Consider the following 18,566-nt stretch of genomic DNA (forward strand, 5'->3'; position numbering starts at 1 on the left):
CCACATGTACAATTCCCCTATCTGGTGTGAATAAGCCACAAACACACAGCAGAGTTTTTGTCACAAGCAATGTAGCCTTTCACGATTAAGGTGGAAAGTAAACACCGACTTCTCAAATCAGAGTCTAGCAACTAACGTTTAGCACAACGGAGGCAACAAATCCATTAAATAATTATTATTTTTTTAAATCCTCTCAAATCAGAGTCTAGCAACTAGTGCTTCTCAAAGGTCCTTCAAAGTTTTGGATTTCTTCCCTTGCGCTCCTAGTCTTCTCTTCCTCTCATCTTGGGTCTTTGCTTGGAAGTCCAGTTGGGCGTAGCAAATCCCATCCTGTTATGAAATTTGGAGGAGAGGGCTGTTAGTTGATTGACGGCTTAAATTCAACACCTTTATATCCCATGTGAGAAGCAGCCAGACCTCATGGGGACAAAACTCGTGGACATGTTTTTTGCAAGTATATAGTGTATTTTTGTACATTACGTTCACAGATTTGTTCATTTTCAGGCACACCTCCCCCTAATATATTCATTTTTGTGACTGTTGCTTGGATGGAGGAGTGCAATGCAAAATTATTATTATTATTACTATTATTATTATTATTATTATTATTATTATTATTATTATTATTATTATTAATACCCCACCCATCTGGCTGGGCTTCCCCAGCCACTCTGGGCGGCTTCCAAAAAAATTAAAATACTGTAATACATCAAACATTAAAAGCTTCCCGAAACAGGGCTGCCTTCAGATGTCTTCTAAAAGTCTGGTAGTTGTTGTTCTCTTTGACATCTAGTGGGAGGGCGTTCCACAAGGTGGGCGCCACCACCAAGAAGGCCCTCTGCCTGGTTCCCTGTAACTTGGCTTCAGATATACTGGACCGAGGCCATTTAGGGCTTTCAAGGTCAGCACCAACACCTTGAATTGTGCTCGGAAATGTGCTGGGAGCCAATGTAGGTCTTTCAGGACCGGTGTTATGTGGTCTCGGCAGCCGCTCCCAGTCACCAGTCTAGCTGCCGCGTTCTGGATTAGTTGTAGTTTCCAGGTCACCTTCAAAGGGAGCCCCTCATAGAGCGGATGAGTGCAAAATTTCAAAGGATTCAAAACGGGTGGACTTGATAGCATGCAAACTGAGCTGATTTTATCCCTCATTCCTATCAGATGTGTGCCCAGATTGCACACCTAAGACTGTGTACGCCTCAAAACCTAGAGCATCTCAAAACCTATATATGTATATATATTTAAAATACCGTAATTTTCGCTCCATAACACGCAGTTTTTTGCTTCTAGAAAGTAAGGGAAAATGCCTGTGCGTGTTACGGAGCGAATGCACTCGACCGGAGCCATGGCTGCCGTCAGTCAAGCAAAGCGGAGCCACTTGCAGGGCTTTGAACGGCTCTAGCTTTGCTTGCTTTACAGCCAGGAGGAGGGGGAGGAGCTGAGGAGGAGGGAGGGAAGGAGAGCCATGGCAGCAAAGCGGGCAGCAGCCGCTTACACGCGAGGAGGGACAGACGGGAGCCATAGCAAGCCGGGAGAAGGCAGGCAGTTCAAAGCCAGCAGGTGCTTTTAAAGTAGCCGGCAACAGCTGCTGCAGCCTCAGCTAGCAAAGGTCCCAGCGCTCTCTAAATGGAGCAATGAGGCTGCAGAGGGACAGGAGGGCTTGGATCAGGAAGGATAAAGTTTAAGCAACCAGCAGCAAAAAAAAACCCAAAACCAACCTGGAGCTCTATCCCCCCCGCTTCTCAGCTGTTTTCAGGCAGGATAGATTTGAGCATTGTCTGGGTCCTAGTGCCCCTACTGCTTTTTGTGCTCCATTGTATTGCTGCTGGTGGCTGCTTATCACTCAAACTGAACCTGATACCAGTAGCCACCTGTACAAACAAAGTAGAAGGCTGCAAGGAGGAGAGCTTTTACACAGCTAATAGCAAATCCCCTGCAATCCAAGTCCTCCTCACTTGCTCAAATCTATTCTGCCTCAAAACAAGGAGCGAAGAAAAAGGCTGCAAACTGTTAAATGGAAAAAACCCCAGGCACAGGGCAAATACCTTAAGTATACCTTTAAAGCAACAGTGCTCTTTCCCTCCCTGCTCAGCTCGCAGAAAAGCTGCTTCTCCACCCACCCCACGCGTGCTCCTTATCCCTTGAGTGCTTTTCCTTCCCTCCCCACTTAAAACGTGGTTACAAAGCACGGATCCACATGGATCCTCAGGATTTTTGCACTGGGTCACCCCAAACTCACCATCAGATCACATGTCTGTGGCCACAGCATGAACCACAAAAATCATACATCTACTGTTTCATTTAGAATATTTTTTTCTTGTTTTCCTCCTTTAAAAACTACGTGCGTGTTATGGTCAGGTGCGTGTTATAGAGCGAAAAATACGGTAGTTCCTACCTCTGTTATCCCTGAAGATGGGGGCTCGGAGATCTTGGTGTGGGAACCTTGAGGAGCAAAAAATGAATAATAACACACAGGAAAGGCACCAATCCATAAATAAGAGTGCTGCCCACATCCTTCTGCATTCCATATTTGAGCCTGATGGGCAAATCTGTAAATTTCCACTCTCCAAGTCCCTCATTTTCCCAACATTAAAGTCAGTTCTCCACACTTCTGCAGCAATTTGCATTTTTAAAAATTATATTTAAAAAAACGCATGAATATTCATCAGCATTTTAGTGCAATTTATCCTAGTAAACACTTTCGGGATGCACTTTTTACTAATATACACTTCTTTGCAAACAATCTCCCCGATCATAATGCATCTCTGTACGTTTTCTTTCACTGATATGTGCATTTTTAAAATCAGGTTTGTTTGTTTCAATAGGACTACTCTGAGTAGGACTTGGTCCAATGTTTTGTGATGAGGAAAACGGCTGATTTTGTCTAATTTTTTTGTTCAGTTTGTATGTCTACTTGTTTTCAACATTTGTGTAAAACCCTTTTTCGTTCATTAAGCAACATGCACAAATCTTGCTAACTAAAATATAAAATAAATCAGGGGGAGCAGAGGCTGCCTTGCCCACTTCAAGCGGAGAAATTCATTTTTGCCTTCTGCATAAGGAGAAACTGATCCAGGGGATATGTTTTCAGTGTATCTGAAGAAGTGTGCATGCGCACGAAGGCTTTTATTGAAAACAACTCAGTTAGTCTCTAGGGTGCGACTTTATAATTTTTAAATTCTTTCAGAAGGATTCTTTTAAAGACTTCCTTAGATCCTATAACTTTTTTGAAGACTTGATTCTTTTAAGAGCGTTTTTAGGTTTTGAAGAAGAGTCTTTTCAACTATCTTTTTATAGAATTGTTTTAATTTATTTTGACTACGGCAGACCAACACGGCCACCTACTTGAATAGGGGATATTGTTCATGTGATTCCCCCCCCCCCGGCCCGGGGTGCGTTCCCCCATATTACCTAGCCTGGAAAGGCCAAATCGGACCCAAAGGAAACTCAGGAAGATGATCAGTGATGCCAATCCTGCAACGACAGCCAAGGACACTTTGTGGGTTAGGCACTTTGCGTCACCTTCCGTCAACGAAGCTTTAGAAAGAAGAGAGAGAGAGGGAAAAGATTTGCTTACTCAGGAAATGCTGTTTTTGGCAAAAGACTAGAGAAGGACATAAAGGAGAGCCTGGCCTGATCTAGTCCATCGTTCTGTTCCCACAGTGGCCAAATGGCCCTAAGAACCTTGAAATCCAGATAGACTGCCACTGGACCTGGAGGCTCCATAAGAACCTAAGGATAGCCTCGGAGTTGAATCACGTCCACTTAGTTCAGCCTCCTCTTCTCAAAGTGGCTAAGCAGATCCCCGATGGAAGAGCAGAACCCCAGCACAACAGCACTTGCACTACTTGTGATCAACTGGTGTTATTCAGAGGGATTCTGCCTCCGAAAGGGGGAGGAGATGCTATAAGGAAAGAAACCTGTTCCTTTTCCCTTATGGGGTATTCCAGAGTCTGTATAGGTTCCCTATCAGTAGGAGAAAATAACAGAGGCCAACCAGAATACAGTGGTACCTCGGGTTAAGTACCTAATTTGTTCTGGAGGTCCATTCTTAACCTGAAACTGTTCTTAACCTGAAGCACCACTTTAGCTAATGGGGCCTCCTGCTGCCACCGTGCGCCGAAACACAATTTCTGTTCTCATTCTGAAGCAAAGTTCTTAACCTGAAGCACTATTTCTGGGTTAGCGGAGTCTGTAACCTGAAGCGTATGTAACCTGAATCGTATGTAACCCGAGGTACCACTGTATATTGAGAAGCAAAGCAGCTAGTAATAATAAATAATAATAAATTTTTATTTATATCCCGCCCTCCCCAGCTGAAGCCGGGTTCAGAGCGGCTAACAACAATACAGTGATACCTTGGGTTACGTATGCTTCAGGTTACAGACTCCGCTAACCCAGAAATAGTACCTCGGGTTAAGAACTTTGCTTCAGGATGAGAACAGAAATCGTGCTCCGGCGGTGCGGCAGCAGCGGGAGGCCCCATTAGCTAAAGTGGTGCTTCAGGTTAAGAACAGTTTCAGGTTAAGTATGGACCTCCGGAACGAATTAAGTACTTAACCTGAGGTACCACTGTAAAAGTAACATAAAAGATCAATAAGCCTGATCTTTATTCAAGAAACTGTTGCAACAGGGTCCCCACTAATCACACGCAGGAGGGAGGAGAACCCTGAACAACGGTGTGCAAGCCCTTATATAGACTTTTGAAATTGCCCACCCTGAAGCCCAAGACCACCCCCCTTAAAACATCTTACGTACATCACTGAAGGAGGCGGTCCACAGCAGAAGTCCTGTCTGCCAGGATACCTGATAATGGTCACTGACTGCATTACCTGGGCAGCCTGGCCATTCTTTTGTGAAGGCAAATACTTTAGTTCCTGAATCCAGGTCACAGGCTCACTCTAGTCCTACACAAATGCACCCTTAAGATGGGATTTGCAAGCAAAAAGACAATGGGAAGGCTTTCCCCATTTGCCTCCCTTACAGCAGAGGAATATTTGAGGTCATGGGGAGAGTCAAAATGGCTTCAGGATTGCTCTCCCATACTATTTCAGAAACATGGTTCATCTATTTAGATATGTGTGCATTTATGAATGTTTATTCTGTATTTGAGACCTTAAAATTCTTATAACAGAGAGCACAGGCAATGTGACAAGTCACCATTGACAACATGGCAATTTCAGTCTTTTAAGTCCAGTTCACATTTCCACATCAGATTGCAATTCTTTTTTCCCCTTAAAGCCCACATGAATATTCAGCACCGTTTTAGAGCAAATTTCTCCTAATGCAACTCAGTCTGTATGTTACTTTCCACTAATACTGGAGCAACCAAACTATTGTCCATGGACCTTCCTTCAGGTGGTTTTTCGCATGTACAGTTTGACACATGCAATTTGAATTCAGATTGTCACGCAATAAAATGCAACATATGCAAAATAAAAAAGCAACAGAAATACAAGCACAAATCACACAGACTCTAGCCCTGTGTATTGCTAACCAGTCAGGAAAAAGCAAGCATTTTGGGGGCATGAATATTCAAGAGCCTTTGAGTAATTGAGCAAGTTTTGTAAAACTCTGGACATCGCTAAAAGCAGAAAAGGGCAGTCATTGGTATTATCAATGCAGGGGGTTTTTTTGGTTAAAATTCAGGATGGAAACAAGACCTTCCATAAGCGACATTGGTGAAAAAGGCCAGCTGATATTCTTATGTCAGGATAAAAAGATTCACTCACCTGCGTTGAACACAGCCGTTTTCTTCACGTTGGTGCTGGAAGAGTTGAACTTGACTTCACAGGTGATGTTTCCCCCAGTGTTTTGTAATTCCATGGGGAGGTGAAGGACACTGACGAAGGATAACGACCCACTGCTGTTTTTCACCAAAAGGGTCTGGCCCTCTTGCTGGAGACCTCCTGGGATGTCCCAGGAAACCTGGCATAAGTTGGACACGCCATGGACCACACAAACAAGTTGGTTCTTGAACCGGGAATCTGGGTCTTGGTTAGAGGGCTGCAAAAGCATCACCCGGGTGCTTGGAGTATAACTGTCTGAAGAGGAAAACAAAGCAAGAGAGTACAAGAAGGAGACCCACCTATAGATAACAAAGGCTTCAGAATTTCATCCTGGTGTTGGGCTTTTATGCCAGGAAATCGTGGGGGTTTCAAGGGAAGCTTGTGCGACACTTCTCAGAAAAGATGCTTAGTAACTCCAGATCATGGGACGCGGGTGGCGCTGTGGGTTAAACCACAGAGCCTAGGGCTTGCCGATCAGAAGGTCGGCGGTTCGAATCCCCATGACGGGGTGAGCTCCCGTTGCTCAGTCCCTGCTCCTGCTAACCTAGCAGTTCAAAAACATGTCAAAGTGCAAGTAGAGGAACGGGTACCGCTCCGGCGGGAAGGTAAACAGCGTTTCTGTGCACTGCTCTGGTTTGCCAGAAGTGGCTTAGTCATGCTGGCCACATGACCCGGAAGATGTACGCCAGCTTCCTCGGCCAATAAAGCGAGATGAGCGCTGCAACCTCAGAGTCGGCCACGACTGGACCTAATGGTCAGGGGTCCCTTTACCTTTAACTCCAGATCAATGTCCTTAAAAGACAGATCACCATCACCAAAAACACACTTCCCATGCAGTGCTCATTTGGAGACAAGACTCAGGTGTTGGTTCATAAGGAATGTGCATCGGAAACTCCGCAGCCTGGAATGTTTTACAATGCACAGGGGCGCATGCCTAGGAACCTCTCAGCCCACAAGGCAACATGGGGAAAGTTTTCTTGAGAGGAAGAACATTTCAAAACTTGCTCTGGAGGGCAACATCAACTTACTGAACTCAATAAGCTATCAATCCACACAAATGTGGTTGCAGCCTGGCAGGGGGTCCATGCCACCTCCTTACATGAAAGCAGTGGCTAAAATTCAGCAAGAATCTTGCCTGCAGTGAATGGGATGATCCTGAGAACTGGCCCTTATTTGACTCTGCTTGAATTCAGACCCTGGTGCCTTTAACACACAGCAGCAAAGCTCCGTCAGCCCTGATCTCTTACCTCCAACAATCAGTGAAGATGTTGCAGTGCTGAAATGCAAGCCACTAGAAGATTCTTGGGCACAGAAATATTGGCCAGAATCAGACCTCTGCACATGAAGGATCTCCAGTATGGCGTTTCGACGGTTAACTTTGCAAGCAAATCTGCCTCCGGGTTTTCCAACATCGCAGCTCTTGATTAAAATCGGCATTCCGTGTTCTCTTCTTTTGTACCAGATGAATGATAATGCCTGATCTTCTATATCTTCTACAGAAGTGCACGAGATCTGTGCCATCTCCCCAATATCCACAAACAGGAACCGCCAAGTCGGGTGCAGGATCTGTAAGTGTGCTGGAAACACTGTGGAGGAGAAAGACCACAAGGACCGTTTATGGTTGCCGTTTCTCGCTCTGGCTTTTCTTGCAATAAGACGTTAAAGGAGACATCACGCTGTTTGAGGATCCCTACACTGTCCTGCTGGAGGAGAGTCCCATGGACTCCAAGAAGATCAAACCTCTCCATTCTGAAGGAAATCAGGCCTGAGTTCTCCCTGGAAGGACAGATCCTGAAGCTGAGGCTCCAGTACTTTGGCCACCTCATGAGAAGAGAAGACTCCCTGGAAAAGACCCTGATGTTGGGAAAGATGGAGGGCGCAAGGAGAAGGGGGCGACAGAGGACGAGATGGTGGGACAGTGTTCTCGAAGCTACCAGCATGAGTTTGTCCAAACTGTGGGAGGCAGTGGAAGACAGGAGGGCTTGGCGTGCTCTGGTCCAGGGGGTCACGAAGAGTCAGACACAACAACAACAACACTGTCCTGCAACTGAAGCCCTGGAAACAAGTCACATGCTGGAGAAAGTATTTTGCCTGAGCTGAGTGTGGAAGAACTCTCTGAGTGCATAAACATACAACCCACTGACTTTCTCATGCTTTAAGTGTTAAGAGTTTGGTAGAAGGAGCAGAATAAATGTTACCTGTGGAGGCCAGAACGATGTACACAGCCCACAGCATTGTTGAAAGACGCAGCTGCCAGAAGCTCAAAACCCACATCGGATGTGCAGCAGCTACAGTGAGAAGGTCTAACTTGATGCCAGCTTCTTGCAGAGGACCCACCTCTTTGTGGGCGTGCCATCGAGGGAGCAGACTGGGGCAGAATCAGTCCTGGGCAGCCCACAAATGTCCCTCTCAGTATTGGAGACCTCTAAGCACTAGCAAGGCTATAGAAAGTTTTTTAATTACTATTTTATGATTTAGATGCACAGATAATAGAACCATAGAATCATAGAACCCCTTTTTTAAAGGACGAATGCAAATAAGGAATGGGAAAGGAAATGTGGAACAGTTCTTGGAAGTATTATAACATGACATTAACCTCATTAGCTTCGCTGTCATTCCCGCGTTGCCGGGGTTGGACTAGATGACCACCGGGATCCCAACCCTAGAAATCTACGATTCTGTTATTCATGAGCATGTTTTTTTTTAAGGTATCATATGGAGATAGCCAAAGGGAAAAGACTCTTGCCAGCATTGTTGACGCAGAAATTAAATCTCGTCACTGAATATTTATCCTGAGGCCTGTACCTTTGAAGTGTGCTGCTTTGATTTGTACATGAAATAAAATGAGGCCAAATTGCAGGTAGGCCTTTGCTTATTTCTGCTTCCGTCTTGGGAATTCTTATAGAATAGAATAGAATTTATTATTTATATCCTGCCCATCTGGCTGGGTTTCCCCAGCCACTCTGGGCGGCTTCCAACAAAATATTAAAATACAGTGGTCTGTACCTTATCGTGCTACAAGTTTCAACTTGGATGATAATGAAGATGAAGGTGATATTTTCCTCCTGAAGGAGCCTGGTGAGGCGACAATAGGCAGGCGTCTGAAGGAGCAGGTCTTCTGTGCCATCTAAGCCCAGCCCTGACATTAGACGTGATGAGGAACTGACCACCAGGAGCAGCTTCTGACTGCCTTGAAGCACAGTTAGGCATTCCTGGGTACCAGTTTGTTCGTTCATTATTGGCGTGTTAAGGATGAATCAGATGACTTTTGATGGGTGTTATGAACTGCCGCGTGCATTGGTTTAAATCTGCTTTATATTTCATCATATGGGACTCTCAAGAGTCTCCTCCAGCACCAGAATTCAAAAGCATCCATTCTTTGGCGATCAGCCTTCTTTATGGTCCAGCTCTCACTTCCATACATCACTACTGGGAAAACCAGAGCTTTAACTATACGGACCTTTGTCGGCAAGGTGATGTCTCTGCTTTTTAAGATGCTGTCTAGGTTTGTCATTGCTTTTCTCCCAAGAAGCAGGCGTCTTACTTAATTTCATGGCTGCTGTCACCATCTGCAGTGATCATGGAGCCCAAGAAAGTAAAATCTCTCACGGCCTCCATTTCTTCCCCTTCTATTTGACTAAACGACTATACAACAAAAACAAATATTTTTCCTCTCAGAAAATTTGGCTTCATTTATCACATGTTGGTGTATGTTTGTGTAGGTAAACCAGCTTGGGAAATTTATGCTTTAAATATGCCTGTGCAGATCAAAATCATTACTGTATTTTTCGCCCTATAAGACGCACCAGACCATAAGATGCACCTAGTTTTTGGAGGAAGAAAACAATATTCTGAATCCCAGAAGCCAGAACAGCAAGAGGGATCGCTGTGCAGTGAAAGCAGCAATCCCTCTTGCTGTTCTGGCTTCTGGGATAGCTGCGCAGCCTGCATTCGCTCCATCAGACGCACACACATTTCCCCTTACTTTTTAGGAGGGAAAAAGTGAGTCTTATAGAGCAAAAAATACGGTAAATGGTATTCCTATGCTTTGTGGAAAATGGTTACCCCCCCCCCCATTTTCTTCCCTAAAATTTATGCATCACTTGAACCATTATCCAAATAAAAAAATTCCTTCCTGTAGCACCTTAAAGACCAACTAAGTTAGTTCTTGGTATAAGCTTTCGTGTGCATGCACACTTCTTCAGATACACTGAAACAGAAGTTGCCAGATCCTTCTATATATTGAGAAGGTGGGGAGGGGTATTACTCAGAAGGGTGGTGGGAATCGGAGATTGGCAGATAGCTGAGATGAGCCTGTTGACGACTCTTAACGACTGTAATAGGTCTTACAGGAAAAGGCAAGGGGTGAGGAGGTGAGAGATGGCTTAGTCATGTATAATGAGATAAGAATCCAATGTCTCTATTCAGACCAGGTCGCTCCATTGTTTTAAGTTTGGTAATGAGTTGTAATTCAGCAGCTTCTCTTTCCAGTCTATTTCTGAAATTCCTTTGTAGTAAAACAGCTACTTTGAGATCTTGTATAGAATGTCCTGGGAGATTGAAGTGTTCTCCTACTGGTTTCTCTGTTTTGTGATTCTTGATGTCAAATTTATGTCCATTTATTCTTTGGCGTAAGGTTTGGCCTGTTTGTCCAATATAGAGAGCTGAAGGACACTGTTGGCATTTGATGGCATACACAATGTTAGACGATGAGCAATTAAATAGCCCCGAGATGGTATGTGTGATGTTGTTGGGGCCAGTAATGGTGTTGTCCGGGTGTATGTGGCAGCAAAGTTGGCATCTGGGTTTATTGCAGGCTCTGGTGCCAGTGTCCGTGTTAAGTCTGGTTGTAGTATTATTGTGGGTTAGGAGTTGTTTAAGATTGGGTGGCTGTCTGGAAGGCTACCCATCTGTAACTTGAACCATTATGTGGTACTCTGTCCTGAGCTCATCTTCCTGCATGCTGAAAGCATATTTGCCGCATTCTTCTCAATCCCCCAGAAGTTGCGGGTGAAATTAGTTCTCCTCTTTTTTCCAAAACCTTCCTGCTTCTGTGGCTTCAAAGCAAAGGTGCTGAAGTCTGCCCCTGTGAGTGTTGTGTGGGGGACCCCGTGCAAGTCAGAGGTGGCTTTCGTTTCCCAACCTTTGACTTTCTAACCCACGGAAATTGGCAGGAAATTGAGAGACGTACGTCACACGCAGCACTAGGCTGGAGGAGAGAGCCATTGAACCAGCAGGCCTGCTTTCAAGTTCAGCACCTGAAGATGTCTCTCTCACACTTCCTTGGGCTCCTTCTATTTTATCTGCCGAGTATGTATCTTTATTATCTATAATATGATTTTTATTAAGAATAACATGAAACAATGCAAGCAACAAATAATGGAAAAATTAAAATATTGTACAATAGCACCTTAGAGACCAACTCAGTTTGTTCTGGGTATAAGATTTCGTGTGCAAGCACACTTCTTCAGATACATGCACACGAAAGCTTATACCCAGAACAAACTTAGCTGGTGTGATAGGAATTTTATGGTTTTAGATATATGGCAACGTTCATAACCACACGTACATAGATCAGCACAGGAAAGCCAACCTGGAACCATTTTGATTCCTAAACTGAGCAAATGTTTCTCTGCAGGGTCAAAATGGAAAAGCCTCCCCATTGTCTTTTCCTTCACAAATCCTGTCTCAAGGATATGTCTGTTTGAATAAGGTGTGAGCCTGTGACCTGGCCCAGGAAATAAGTATTTTACCACTACAAAAGAATGGCCAGGCTCCCCAGGCAATCCAATCAAGTAACTTGCCAGACAGGAGATAAACTGTGACAGGAGAAAAACAACATTTAAATTTCTGTGATGTAGGTGGGATGTATCTGAGGGGTGGTCTTAGGTTACACCCCTTCTGTGATGTATGCATAATGTTTCTGGGGGTGGTCTTGATCTAGAGGATGGGAATTTCAAAAGTCTTTATAAGCCCTTGCACAGCAATTTTGGGGGATCATCTTCCTCTCCTGCGTGTGAGGGGAGCACCCTGTCACAACTGTTCAATAAAGATCAGGCTTACTAGCTGCTTTGCTTCTCAATATTCTCTGGTTGGCCTCTGTTATTTTCTCTTACCAATAGGGAACCTATGTAAGGACTCTATATGGGCTCCTGGATACCCCATAAGGGAAAAGGGCACATTTTTATTTACAACACTGGTCTCTGAGGTGCTACTGGGCAATTTTTTTATTTCTTTGTTTATTTCGACTGCATCAGACCAACACGGCTACCTAGCTGAGCAAATAATGGGTATTGCTCATCAGCAAAATACAGTCAGGATGTCTGCAAGGGAGAAAACAATTTTTGCATCATGTTAAGTCAAATAACTACGCCTAAAAGATATCTGAGTTGAGGGTTTTTTGTCTAGGTTCCTCCAGGTAATGGTTCATAAAATAAATAAATGTAAACCAATCAGCATTGAATGCATATTTTTTGTATCTCCATTCATCACTCTGCAGTAAGCATCTTTGAAAGCTAAAACACTTGATCTCAGCAGATTGTATCCTTATATTGGTTTTGGTTTTTAGGCTGAAAACCCTAAACACACTTGCTTGGCAGAAAGCCCCACTGAACATAGTGAGATTTACTTCTAGGTATCCACCCTCAGTCTTACTCAGAGTAGGCCTGTTAAGGACACTGGATGCAGCCAATTTAGGTCCCTCAAATTCAGTGATCATGGAAATTACAACCCTTAGATATTATTGTAAATATCTAGCCTGGTTGCAGTTGCTGACATTGGATCCTTTTGGTCTGAGATGTTGCAGTTGAAGCAAGAAAAGCTGACTGATGAATACTGTCTTATTTTTTAAAAAAATATTTTTTATTACATTTTATTACATTTTTCCAGATAAAGATACACAGTCGGATATACAAAGAAACAAGAATAGTAAGAAAAGAAAAGAAAAAAAGATGCATCATTTCAGAGCTTTTTTCAGTCTTCTAACGGACTTCCCCACATCTCCCTCACCGTGCATTCTTAACAATAAAAATATCAGCAAATTATAACCTTGTTTCATGCGTTTCTTTTGTACTTTCAGATAATTGCATTTTAAGTTTAAATTACTTAATATTAATTTACTCTAAAAACAAATATGATGTTATTTTAAACATTTAAACATTAGTCCTTTCATTAATATAACTTAGTTTCATATATCATCCACTCTCATTGCTGGAGCTAACCTTTCCAAATCGTGCGGATTCTTATGATTCATATAACTTATAAAATTTTTGCAAATAGTCCTTAAATTTTTTCCAGTCCTCCTCCATTGCTTCTTCTCCCAAATCTCGGATCCTGGCAGTCATCTCGGCCAATTCCATATAGTCCATCAATTGCGTCTGCCACTCTTCCAGTGTGGGTAAATCTTGAGTCTTCCAATGTTTTGCAATAAGAATCCTTGCTGCTGTAGTTGCATACATAAAAAACATTCTATCCTTCTTTAACACCTTTTGGCCGACAATGCCCAAGAGAAAGGCCTCTGGTTTCTTAGGAAAGGTGTACTTAAACACCTTTTTTAACTCATTGTAAATCATTTCCCAAAAGGCCTTCACTTTTGGACAGGTCCACCATAGGTGAAAGAATGTCCCTTCAGCCTCCTTACATTTCCAACATTTATTATCAGACAAATGGTATATCTTAGCAAGCTTGACTGGGGTCATGTACCACCTGTATATCATTTTCTAATGTTTTCTTTCAAGGCATTACATGCCGTAAATTTCATACCGGTGGTCCATAACCTTTCCCAGTCTTCAAACATAATGTTGTACCCAATGTCTTGAGCCCATTTTATCATGGCTGATTTAACTGTCTCATCCTGAGTGTTCCATTTAAGCAGCAAGTTATACATTCTTGATAATAGCTTAGTCTTTGGTTCTAACAGTTCTGTCTCTAGTTTCGATTTTTCCACCTGGAATCCTGTTTTTTTATCCAACTTAAACACCTCTTGAATTTGAGCATAATGAATCCAATCTTGCACCTTGTTCTTTAGTTTTTCATAGCTCTGTAACCTCCAATTATCTCCATTTTTTTCTACTATTTCCCCATATTTCAGCCAACCGGCCTCCATATTGGGTTTTTTTCGGGCCTTAGCCTCCCGAAATGAATACTGTCTTAAATGCCATGTTCGAAGGCACTCATTTTTAGAACTCTGTTCTGAAGAAATTCAGCTAGACTTTATATACATGTACGTGTACTTGTGAGAGGAATATGAATTACTGCTTTTGTTTGGTAAAGCTATACGGTGAAAACGTTTCGTAAGCTTCGGTAGCAGTGCCTTAAACCACCCCCCACCTCAGAGCAGCCCCAGAGAGGTAAGTTTTCATCATTCTTTCTCACATAAGGTTGGAGCAAAAAGGTCTCCAGTAAAAATTAAGTTAAAACGAATGAAAACAAAACAAAACAGTGCTGGTTGCTCTCTTTTTCGTTTACACAGGTGCAAGAAAATGCGCCCAATGAGATGGGATGAAACCGTAGGAGGTCTTTTAAAAAATAAAGAGTATAAGTCCGTCTTGTAAAATGCCACTGCATTTATAGCTTATTTTTTTATAGCTTATTCAAATCTGAATATTCGTGTTCTTACATTCCCATTTTTAAAGCAAAAAGAAAAGAAAAGTGAGCTACAAATATTCCATCTTAGCTAGGGCATTAAGTAAAGCTTTGTTTGGATGCCTGAAGTCATGGTTATGGAATAAGCACGCCTGCCGTTAAAATGCATGAAACTGACTGTCGCCAAAGACCCACGGTCCAAAATTTGTGGTGTAAATTAATAATACCAATGATCAAGGTGTCTCCCTTGCCAGGTAAGCTCCCCTCTTTACTTTCAACTTTCTCGGGCACATGAAACTAATCATAATTATCTTGAATTTCTGCTTATCCCTCAAGAAAGAAGGGCATTTTCGCTGGCCAGGTTTAATTCAAATCCATCCAACCTCCTTTGGGGAAGGTTCTTAGGCAGGGTGGAAGGAGAAAGAACTTGCCCATGTGAAGACCACCTGGTGGAAACCCTTACAACATATGGTTCTTAAATGTAAACTATATGCTGATCTCCACCAGCAGTTTCTAAATCAACTCTGCATCCCCAAATGGAAACCAGAATTGGAGGTCATACATTTTCTATTACTGGGGAATGATCTGGAGCTCACCAAGTTAGTGGCTAAATATCTCTATTTGGTTCTTTGTCGCAGAAACACATTACAGACGTCTGATCTCCCTGGAGACCTAGAGATGTATCGTTAGACTTTTTCGCCTCTTTTCATTTGACAAATGTTCTGTGACATTGGGGAGGTGGTAATTCTGTATTGATTTACTATGGATGTTTGTATGTGAAGTCAATAAAAGGTTTGATGATGAATAACACCAGTGCTGGTTCCAAGAAGGACTGTGGATAAATTCACAGTTCGACATGTCTGAATCTTTCCCCTTCACTCATTTTCCTACCAGCTCATCACATGTTCCTTTGCTTACATTTTATAGCGGCTCAGTCAGAGGGAAATTCTGAAATGCCGCAGGATCTGGCCCTGATCTGGGCATCTCCTGGAGACATGGCTGACATCCGCTGCCCCGTTGTAAATGAAACTTTCTCGTTGATGGTGTCCTGGTACAAGGAGGATGAAGGCAAAAATCTGTGCAGGATTTATGAGAGTTTTCCATATGCAAAACAGGTACAGGGCAGGTACTCAAGCCAAGGGCAAGGTCTGAGGATCAGTGATGTGCAAAGGAACGACTCTGGGGTTTATTACTGCGCCACAACCAGGCTCATGAGAGGGACTAGGCTGGTCATCTCAGGTGAGTGCCTTTGAAGGTTTTGGGGGGAAATATCAGCATTTATTGAATGTATGTTCTGCCTAGGTATCAGTAATCAAGCACCTGCAAGCAGAAGGCCTCAGGTTCCATCACTGAAGGCACCTCCAGCAAACTTTGGAAAATTGGGTCCTCCCTTAAAGAGGGCATGTATTGCAGTGAGACCTGGAAAACCGACACCCTGTGTTGTGGGTGGGTACAATTGGTCAGCCACAACACCCGACTGGTAGGTCCCTCAAAGCTGGGTGCAATCTGATCGATGGGACGCAATCCAAATGGTTTGAGGGACCTATTTATGCCCACGCACGTGACCCAGAGCTTCCTCTTTCGGCGCGTGCATTCAGAACACCCACCCACCTCTCCCTACTTTTAGGGCTTTGCGCTTGACCTTGCTATGCCGTCTGTGTCGTCTGTCGTTGGGACAGGGGCACGGCAGGAATTTCCCCCACTTGGCTGATTGGCTGTTGCCATTTGGGTTTCGCCTGCCACGTAGCAAATCGTCACACCTTGAGGTGGAGCAAATAGTATTTCCTGTTCCTCTCGCCCTAACTTCCTGTCTCTCTTTTCATCCAGCCAAGTGCCTGTGTTATGTACTGAGTTGAATAGGATCCAAAAGGCAGCAGTCTGATTGGTCCTAGAACAATAGGGTCCAGAATGCAGCAGTCTGATTGGTCCTAGAACAATAGGGTCCAGAATGCAGCAGTCTGATTGGTCCACAGGAGCCACTCAATCCAGCTCCAGGTGGAAGTGAATCCGCAAAAAGATTGGCCTACAGGTGAATCCCGGAATTAGCCAATCACGTGGGGCCCATTGTGTAAATAACGTATATAAAGCAGACATTCTGGGGGAACTTCCATTCCTCCTCACCACTACAAGCTGAATAAAGAGCATGAAATCCACTCTCGACTCCGAGTATATTTCAGCCTGGAATGCCTGAAATCCACTCAGAGATTGGAGCGGCACATAAGACTATCTTTCTCAACATTCTTTCAGGTGCTTTGAGGTGGAGTCTTTTTGTCGCCATGCCATCCTCCTCAGAGCAGGCTCAGTTGAACCACGCCGCTCCCCTTCCCTGTGTCTTCTTAGATGTGTGATGTGTGGGTTGCATTTGAATGAGGATTTTTGGATGTGAAAAGGCTTGTGAATGATCGCCTCTGGTGAGGGGAAATGGTATTCAGGTGACCAGGCATTGAAGCTTTCCTGAACTGAAAGAGAGTTTAAATGTGGTTTGCAAGCTGCCCAGGAAATGTTTATTGATGATGGGTAATGATTAAGGGTGGTGGTGGTTGAGACCACTCGGAGTAGAATTCTCTTGGAAACAAATTATTATTAATTAACATAATCATCATTATTATTAGGCCTTTGATATTCAACAAATGCTAAAGTGAGGAACAGGACAGGTAAGCTTATGGTCTGCCAGTGACCATAAACACTTTTACTAGGCTGTAATGCTCTACTTTGAATATATCCTTCTCTGTAAGTAACTTTCTGGTAGAAACTACCTAAGGTAACTAAAAAGTTTTTTGTTGTTTCTCCCCCAAAATTACCATTTTTTTCCAACACCCATTCATGCAAAAGAGATAAACATTCTAGTAAAAACATCAAAAGTTCGTTTGATTTTACAGATGTGGGAAATCAACTTTTACAACGTGTGAGCAGCCTATAACTGCTCTGCTTCCTTCCCCTTCCAGACAGAGTACGCAGAGCTACGTTGCAGCAAATGAAATCTGGATCAAACTGGAGCGATGAAGAAAGAAAAGCAAAACCGAGACTTTCATAGAGTTGCAGTGTTGCAATCCCAAAGGGCCACCTAGTCCGACCCAACTTTGATATCTTTTAACTTGCTGAACATAGATACTTGTATTAAATATTTTTCCCCTTCTTTGGCGATCACTTGTAGCCGAGTAAGATTGTCTTCCATAAACATGGTTTTAATAATGAGTCCGTAAGTGACTGTGGAGGCCAATTCTGGATCCACACATCCTTCCACAGTGGGGACGTTGGTTTCCAGGCGGGAGTTGATCACTGTGTGGATTTGCCAAGCGTGCCTTCCTCCTAGCACGTTTCTCCCTTGCGTCCTGAGTTTGAGTGTCTTCAAAGCCCATGACACCTTTGGTCAAGGCTGTTCTCCAACTGGAGCGCTCGCAGGCCAGTGTTTCCCAGTTGTCAGTGTTTATAGTACATTTTTTTAGATTTGCCTTGAGACAGTCTTTAAACCTCTTTTGTTGACCACCAGCATTACGCCAGCCATTTTTCCTCGCCAGAAGTCCCCACATGATGTGTTGCGCACAAGATAAATCATATGGGGACTTCCGGCGAGGAAAAATGGCGGGTGCCACAGCAGCGAGCAGCAAGCAGCTTCTGAAGCCAGCCAGAGCCAACTGCGCTACCAGGCTGGCTCCGGGCTGCTGACTGACGCTGACGCTGCCACTGCCAAAAGGGAACCAGGGACATCCGGTGGCACAGATCAAAGGGGGAAGGCTCGGGAGTCACGGGCGGGTGGCACGCCATTGCCCAGGAGGGGTGCAAGGCACGCAGTTTCTCTGCCAAGCAAGGTGCAAAGCTCTTCTTTCGCACCCTGTGAAACATAAATGCGCAGAGTTTTTTTTAAAAAACTGGGCAACGGCGCACTGCCCGCCTATGACTGCCAAGCCTCGCCCGATCTCCTGCCCCCTTCCCTGTTATGTACTGAGTTGAATAGGATCCAAACTGCAGCAGTCTGATTGGTCCTAGAACAATAGGATCCAAATTGCAGCAGTCTGATTGGTCCTAGAACAATAGGATTCAGAATGCAGCAGTCTGATTGGTCCTAGAACAATGCAGCAGTATGATTGGTTGGCAGGAACCACCCAATCATGCTCCAGATATAAGTGAATACACAACCAGATTGGCTTACAGTAGAATTCCAGAATTAGCCAATCATGTGCAGCCCACTGTGTAAAT

At 43.8% G+C, this 18,566-nt stretch overlaps 2 protein-coding genes and 1 long non-coding RNA gene across 4 annotated transcripts in view; 2 read left to right on the plus strand and 1 right to left on the minus strand.

Moving 5' to 3' along the window:
- The window catches only part of LOC308575207 (uncharacterized protein), a 50,701-nt gene that overhangs the window by 15,880 nt on the left and 16,255 nt on the right, over positions 1 to 18,566 (plus strand). The window lies entirely within an intron of this gene.
- On the minus strand, positions 185 to 7,429 carry LOC308575206 (uncharacterized protein). The gene is made up of 5 exons (XM_081173833.1): positions 7,034 to 7,429; positions 5,730 to 6,041; positions 3,409 to 3,534; positions 2,393 to 2,439; positions 185 to 330 (listed from the first exon to the last, which is right to left on the minus strand). Exons 1-5 carry the CDS (start codon positions 7,305 to 7,307, stop codon positions 223 to 225), a joined length of 867 nt encoding a protein of 288 aa, XP_081029959.1. The 5' UTR covers positions 7,308 to 7,429; the 3' UTR covers positions 185 to 222.
- LOC308575381 lies at positions 11,040 to 16,712 on the plus strand. The gene is made up of 3 exons (XR_014002832.1): positions 11,040 to 11,096; positions 15,297 to 15,608; positions 16,617 to 16,712. It is a non-coding gene; the product is annotated as an uncharacterized lncRNA (long non-coding RNA).

The sequence above is a fragment of the Podarcis bocagei genome (assembly GCF_964188305.1).
Source record: "Podarcis bocagei genome assembly, chromosome: 16".
NCBI lineage: Eukaryota > Metazoa > Chordata > Lepidosauria > Squamata > Lacertidae > Podarcis > Podarcis bocagei.

What these genes read in the sequence shown, in the direction of transcription:
- LOC308575206 (XM_081173833.1), bottom strand. Translation starts at nt 7,307, where the DNA reads ATGGCACAGATCTCGTGCACTTCTGTAGAAGATATAGAAGATCAGGCA. An exon ending in ATTTGGCCTTTCCAGGCTAG is followed by an intron (nt 2,440 to 3,408) that starts GTAATATGGGGG and finishes TTGCTCCTCAAG; the next exon opens with GTTCCCACACCAAGATCTCC. An exon ending in CATCTTCAGGGATAACAGAG is followed by an intron (nt 331 to 2,392) that starts GTAGGAACTACC and finishes ATTTCATAACAG; the next exon opens with GATGGGATTTGCTACGCCCA.